The following is an 8,054-nucleotide window of genomic DNA, read 5'->3' on the forward strand; positions in this document are numbered from 1 at the left end:
TTCGCGGTAGCTTCACGCTATTAAATTAAGCAAAACGCTTTTATTATAGTTCATGTCATCAGCATAGAGATTAATTATATTCATCATTACTTTACTTGGTATGATGCTATTGCTCGCGGCCGACTCACAAGAGGCAAAATTTATCACTATCAAGTAATTTTACAAATCCTTTTCAAGGGGACACTTAATCGGTATCGGTTTTAAAACTGCTCAGTATAGGTGTTGGTTTAATAATGAACAAATATATCAATGTAATACTTTATGTCTATGTTAGTACATTTGGTACCTATTACATAATCCTTCAACATTTGCTTGCGAAATACATTTAACTCTGGTAATAAAATAAGGCCTTAATTTTCATTAAGATTAAATTTAAATTTTAATAAAACCTAAATATTAAAGAGCTTGAGAAGGATTTTAGAGCATGACGATTTATCTATCTGAACTTTTATATACTGCATAAAAAGTAACGTAGCAAAACTTTTTTCTACCTTTATTTAAAGTATATTTATAAATAAAGGTGGAATTTTTTTTTCTTAATTCTAATTCATTAAAAATATTAATGCACTATTTTTGCTACCACTGGCAAAATATCTTTTTAAACTACGGAAAATCCGTAATGGAAGTTTTATTAAAACTGCACCAATAAGTACCTTTTCACTATTAACTTTGCTTTTTAGTACACAGCTTATTTTATTTCAATGCATTTTAGAAGCATCATTAGCTTCAATAATATTACTGTAATTTTTTACGTTTTTCCTTATCGAATCAGTACTACTTTTCTATTAATTTTGCCTTTCAAAACAGAACTGTTTTTTTTTAAATTTTAATTACAGTTGATTTATAATTATTTACGTATAAAGAAATACGTTTTAGAAGATTTGCGAAAAATAAAATAAATACGTGGCTTTAGATAACTTTAGGAATACTAATTTGGAGACGTAGTCCTCCCGTGCTTGAGTTTATCTGACAAAGCGAATAATTAATAATTCAGTACTAAAGTACGTACATTAAACTCTTTGTGTTTATTGTGCACTGTGATGTTATCCTTAAAATATTTGTTAGTATGAAATATTCAATATTTTAAATTAAAACAATAACGAACCGAAGACAGAAATCCGAATTCGCCAAAAAAAAGGTATGTTTATTCAGAAAAAGTATGTTTTTGTACCTGATTTCGTAACTTAATATATCGTATGCACTTATTAATTAGCATATATGAGGTCACTTCCTCGAGCCATTGAGTCCTAAAACGTGAAAATCGGATAATCTGATCAAAAATTATTCAGGGTCCGTTTTTTTGCGCACTACAGATTAGGATTTGCAAATTAATACTCAGCTAGCTTTTTGTTTTAGCTTTTAATAATTCGATATTTTACATAATTTATTAATTAGTTAACTCTTTAACGGACCCTTTATTTCTAGTAAAGGTAAATTAAAGTATTTTCGGAATTGAAATTGTTTTAAGAACAGTAATTGATATAAAAAAGAAAAAAACTCATTTAGTTTATAAAAATGCCATTTTCTTGGTGGTAAATATATTTAATATGACCTATTAGGAACTTATTGACTTTTATTTTTCTTTATTTATAAAGTAAATTCCTTAAATGCTACAAACTTCAAAAGGAATTATGTATTTTATAACTTTTATACGTTTTTTAAAAGTGACAAATGGTTACCAATTTTATTCAAACTCACTTCAAGAAAGCTGAAGTTATTGAAAAATGGAAACCTAAATTAAAAGTGGTAAAACGTGGTGGTAAGTATACTTACCACGGCCTTCAAAAGGGTTAAAACTTAATTCAAACAGTGAGGAGTAATTTTGAAATTAATTTTATTTATAGTGCTTCATCAAAATTTATTGGAAAAAAAACTAAGCACGTCTTCTATTAAGGCTATGATGCTCTCCTTTCCCAAGGGTAAAAATTGGCTTCCAATTTTTTTCCAACATAGGGCTTATAATTTTCTGATTATTTATTTGAATTACATAACAAAACTGGCTCTGGATAATTATTCTAATGTCAACAACAAATGCATGGATTCTGATGAATAGATGTTGATTGTCTGAATAAAAACAATAATCTGTCAATTTTGAATTAATATTTAATTGTAAGTTATCTAATTTTTTGATAAATTGGATTTTAAATAAAAATTTAAATAGTATTTAAATTTGATTTCTAAACCATCCAATCCAATTTTTTTCTGAAACTTATTACTAAATTTGAATATGTAAGATGCAACATATCCACTGAATAAGCATATATAAAACTCTATAGGAAAGCTATAATTAAAAAACAATAAAAGAACATTTTAATTTTATTTTTAAAAAAAATACGATACAAACGTATAAAATGCATACAATACGATATTGTTTGAATTGAGATTGAAATAATTTGAGATAGTGCCCGAACGAAAATAATATAAAATACGAGAACCAAACAACTTAACATTTTTATATACAAAATTGTTACTAAAAAAAAATAATTAAAGCTTAGCTATTTTCTAAAGAAAAAAGGGAAATAACAATTAAAAAAATCGATAAATTTGTTGATACTAATAATTACTAAATAAAAAATAAAAGGAACAACTTATGACAGTCAATATTATCAAACTGTTTCAAAATAAAAATTAAATATTATGTGCAAAACAAGATCTCACGTAATACAGTTGATTTATAAACAATATATGAAATAATTACAATGAAATTTCCTAAATTTTATTTCGAGGAAGAATGGAAAATGACTGAAGTTTATTTTAATATTGTAAAAAGTCATGCAACATATATATACATACAAGCAAAAAAATTTCCTAAATTAAAAAAAAAAGACATTTAGATATTAATGACAAAATTGATTCAGACAACATAAAAGTATTAAACTATCTAAAATAATCGCTACGAAATTTCTTAAATTTGATAGATATTTCAAATAATTAATTTTCAAATCTCAAATATAAATTTTCAGTTTCCAAATTAGGTAAAAAATGAAAAATAATGGTAATTAAAAACAAAAACCAAATTAAAAAAGTAACAAAAAGAACGAATATTTTACGGATAAAGATAAAGTGGTTCCATCATATTTCAGTGGTTTAAAAAATATGCAGGATGTTCCGTATCCCCTCTTTTATTTATTTTTAGAAACATTGTAACTGTATGTACAACAGCGAAATCTGCCAAATCACTAGTGAGAAAAGCGGGATACGAAACATCTAACTAGTTTGTTTGCTTGATGAAACTTGGAAGTGTGTTTCTCTTAATCATCTTTTAATTACGCTATGATCAATTAGGTTTTGATATTTTTAGTCTCGCCTTCCTCAGCAATTAAATTTCGATAGCAATTTTTTTCTTTATTCTGGTTTAAATACTAACTTCCTGCTCCTAAGGAACGAATTTTTTTAAAAATTTCATTTTCAATACAAAATAAAATTATGTATACGTTAGGGCGGTCTTTACAGAATACTTTATGTATCATTTTTGAATTTCCATACACGTAGTTCCTTATTTGTAAAGGTTTCAATTGCTATCTTTCAAAGAATTTAAATTGTTCTAAAGTTATGAGTAGAAATTATTTCGTGGCGATTCCCAGGATATTTGGTCTAAAATACACCATAAGTGCCGATAAGTAGCTGACTTCAACGTGGACATCTTTGAAACCTGCTTTCTTTATATATTCTGCAGATGTTCGATTGGGATTGCATCCTGCAAGATAGAGCCTCCAAATAGGTGCCACATAATTCTGAATGAAATATCCTGCTTGATTCCTTGGATAGGCAACGTGTTCCAGGAAAAGATATTTTCCATTCTAGGAAGGAAAAAACAGAATATTATATAAATATATATACAAGGTGCAATAGAATAGAATTTACCGCCCAAACATAGGTGCATCATTCGTGAAATCCATTTTACCGGAAATCCATTTTCACCATAAAATATCGTACCGTAATTTTTAAAGATATGTCAGATGTTTTATTCCCTAACATATTCTGGTAAAAATGGATTTTAATTCAAAAAGTACCCAGAGTGCCGGTACTAAATATGAAAAATGGCTGTAAAAATGTGTTAATCACGGCTCAGTTGCTAATTTTGTAAACTGAAAATGCGCTCTAAAATTCGTGCTTATGGAAAAGCTGTAATGATCTCCTGAACTTTCAGGTTCTTATTTTCACGGGACCTGAATTTAGTTATCAAATGTTTCATCCGAGTTTAAGTCAATTTCTTCTTCTTATTTTTTTTTTTTTTTATTTACGACCGGTAGTATTTAAATGTAATATTGTTTCATCATTAACCATTATTTCATATTTATTTCCATGAGGAATGAATTTTATGTTAGTAGATGAAAAAGAAAATTGTGTTGCTTTATGTGTACAAGAACTCAAGTCTTAAATTTAATTAGTTGAAGGTGGTATAAAATACTTAAATTTTACACAAGAGTTCTGGGAGATGTTAGGACAAGTTTGCTGTTGTTGTTGCGTTGTGGCTTGTTCCTTACTGTCCAGCTGCAAATTAGACCATGTCCGGGAAGTTGTGAATCCTCAAAAAGTATTGATAAAAAAAAATCCTCAAAAGTATCCTCAGAAAGTAAAAAAGCTATCAAGGCGTGAAAGCCACTCCATTATGGTCAGCTAAAATCTGCAAGCACAGGAACTAAGTCAGTCTTTTGCCTTCGGGTAATCCGGCTCTCTTGATCCTGAGAAACTGTCCACCACTTCCTTCAGCCAGCCGACCGGACTGCGTAGGGGTCAGGGAACTGGCCTTGCATCAGGAAGGTTTCGGGTTCGAATCTCAGGCAAGGCATGAATGCTGTTTCATTTTCTGTACTATCTGTCCTTAGTATGGGAGCAACGGTGGCTCACCTAATGTGTTGTCCCTGAAAGAGTTGCCAAAAAATCTGCCTCTGCAAATGCCCGAATTGTCGAAATGCTAACACAGGTGGGTATTAGAAATAAGAATAATAATAAAAAAAAAACTTCCTTTAACCTAGTGGTAAAATTTCTTCAGTTTCGAAATGAATCCTGCAGCGTTTACCACATTTTGAGAGATGCTTCAGAAGAAATGCTATACATTAATAATATCAATAATTTCTTTTATAGTTCAGAATTTCCAATTTTCGAAAAAGTAGCCGCATGCTTTTTATAGTAGCCACTATAAAATTACTACTGGCCAAAGGCCAGTAACGAAATTGAATTTTTTTTCCTATATAGGGGGCTATGCATTTTTAGAATCGTTCTACACTGTAATAAATTCCGGATATGCATCATTCGTAAAATCTTTTTTTACCGTAAAATATTAAACCATAATTTTTACTGTAATATTTATTTAATTAGAGTGATTCAGAGATTTATACGTTTATTACTGTGAAAATTACAGTATATAAGGTTTTTTTGTTCCATAAGATAATCCAGTAAAATTGGATTTTATGGTAAAAGGTATCAGTACCTTGAGTGCCGGTACTTTTTGCTGTAATTTTTAGTGGAATTTTTTTTACAGTCCACGAAATTGGTAGAAAAAAGTCTTCGCGCTTAAACGGAGAACAAACAAATACTTAAGCAAGAAAAAAACAAGAACGTGCATAGTTTGAATAAACATACATATTTGGCGACAGACTAGGATACTGGACCATGTAATCATGTTAGGTACCCGCAAATCAGAAAATGTTGTTTAAGTAATTGAGTCACGACAGCGGTCGAACATGTGTTCTCTTTAATACTAATATTTCACCTTTCGCATTTTTTCAAATTATAAATTTTGCAGTTTGGCGAGAATAAATTTTCTTTTAGTATCTAAACTGAAAATATTAAACTGTAACTGTATACCCTTCCGGTTTTCTTTAAATGTTAGTTCAAGCCATCGGTCATTATTGGACTTGCATATAAATTATATGCACACAAACATATCATACTATAAACTATGAATAAATTTATGCATTATAGAAATTTCGTTATTCTAAAAATTTAAGAAGCATCATGTCATAATTCTTGGAGAGTAATTTTATGTTATAAAATAAAGAATAAATTTATCTAAAATAATTAGGGCCTACACTAAGCATTCACTTCCTCGCCAAATGCGATAAATTCATTAACTCGGTGAGAAAAATTGCATTTTGGCAAAAGTATCGACGAATGATTTTTTTATACCGAAAAGAAAAATATATATTCCACTCAATCCTTTAAAAAAATCAAATAAAATAAAAGGTAAAAAGGAGTTTTTTTGAACAAATCCCGTATTTTTTATTCAATTACAGTAATTTTCGTTCGATACGTCGAATAACCAGTTAGAATTATAATAAATCCAGATAATGAAAGTATAAGCGATAACTGTAATTGCGTAAGCATGAGACAAACTATCGTATATTATCGGATTGTCGGATATCGTTGCCGGATATAGCGTGATGAAATTCTTCCCTTCAGTTTGGGTCAATAAAACAGATTAAGTGGTAGCATAATATTATCATCCAACTATTTTGCAAAAATATATTTTCTCGTGAACATAATCTATCAATAACGTGACAACAACATTATGTTACTTCAGGTTTATTCTTATATTACTGCCTCTAGTCTAAGAATCAATCAAAAATTAATCCCAACCTATTCCTATTATTCTCCCCCTAACAGCAAATGGAGTCTTGAATTTGTATTTTATAAAATAATTCAATTTATACTAAATTTGTATTTTGATTTAAAGTTTTTTACGGTAAAAAATTTACCATAATTTGTTTAAAATTTTTACCTTTGGCTAAGAATTTTGAAAATTGGCTAATACTTTTGATATTTATCTAAGTTATTGACTAATAATAAGTCCTTATCGGGGGTCTTGAATAATGCTTACCGGCTTCAAAACTCTTTTGACTTCTTTTAAGGCATTTTCGACATTCTTAACCGAGCACAAAACGTGGGTACTGACAACAACATCAAATGTATCATCAGGAATTTCTGACATATCTTCAGCTGGCTTTAGGATTGTTTTTTTGTAGTTCACCTGAGGGTAGTTCTTCTTATTTTTGTTAAATACTTCAAGAAAGGAAGGATTAACATCGAGAACAGTGAGATTGGAATTTTCTGGATAAAACTGCAAGTTTGCACCAGGTCCGATTCCAATTTCTAATATTTCCAGAGGGATGGATTTTTTTCTGCCAGGAAGGTTCTCCTCCAAAATTCTAAAAATCTTCTTCCTTAGGGGTAGGATTTGTGGATAAAATAGTATTTTAACTATATTAGAGTAGAAAAAAGAGAACCAAGCATAGTTATATTTCTGGCTGAAAAGGAGCAGTATCACCAATGGCAGTAGAATTGAAAGAGATGCGGCCCACCACAGACTTGTTAAGAAAATGTAAAAGAAAATTTCAATCATTTTGACGAAACCTGAAAAAAGAACGCACTTATTACTTATTCATGTTTCAGAAAAATATCATATGCAAATTTATTTCTGAAAATTGGGTACTTGCAACTCACAAACTGAACTGAAGAAATGAAGCGATTCTGCCTAACCATGTGATTTAAATCAAATTTAATTGGATTACTAAAAATGACGCCACGCGTGTGTCAAAACTGATTGGCTTATGAAACTACAAATACCATGTCTTACCTACGATGACGTCATTTGCATGCATTCAATTGGGTATACTATAGCCTACGTCACAGATCGTGTTATTCCTACTAAATTTAACTAGTAAACAGCATTTTCTGCTAACCTGATTTCTAGCAACAAGTAAAAGCATCAAACGAAGTGTATTGTTATAAGTCGCTACTCGCCAGGTTGGAATTGTATCAGTCTAGTTCCTTTGAAAATAATTTATATTGTTGTTTTACCGAAGTTTATGAATTCGCGATCGCAACGCTCGAGTACGCCGTCTAGCGGGAGCCTGTAAATATCAGACATTAATTTATCACGTTTTCATTTAGTTCCATCAAAGTCATTGACAGAATCAGACGCCATTTTTTAGCAGCAAATAAGAAACAAAATTTCCCTAAGGAAAAGGCCGAAGAACTTGAAAAAAATCTCCAGAATATTAGTAAATCTTTCAGGAACAGAACACGCCAAACATTTGAAGAAAAATTCC

The 8,054-nt window shown here is 29.8% G+C and overlaps 1 protein-coding gene across 1 annotated transcript in view; it reads right to left on the bottom strand.

Moving 5' to 3' along the window:
* Positions 1-2,298: 2,298 nt before the first annotated feature.
* LOC107440582 (thiol S-methyltransferase TMT1A) overlaps positions 2,299-8,054 on the bottom strand; it is a gene marked incomplete at its 5' end in the record, with an annotated part of 11,501 nt that continues 5,745 nt past the window's right edge. Inside the window, 2 exon segments of the mRNA XM_016053553.3 lie at positions 2,299-3,800; positions 6,824-7,356. Of these exon segments, the coding sequence (XP_015909039.1) occupies positions 3,564-3,800; positions 6,824-7,345 (759 nt within the window). The 3' untranslated portion in view covers positions 2,299-3,563.

The sequence above is a fragment of the Parasteatoda tepidariorum genome, chromosome 3 (genome assembly GCF_043381705.1).
Source record: "Parasteatoda tepidariorum isolate YZ-2023 chromosome 3, CAS_Ptep_4.0, whole genome shotgun sequence".
In the NCBI taxonomy this organism is placed as follows: Eukaryota; Metazoa; Arthropoda; class Arachnida; order Araneae; family Theridiidae; genus Parasteatoda; species Parasteatoda tepidariorum.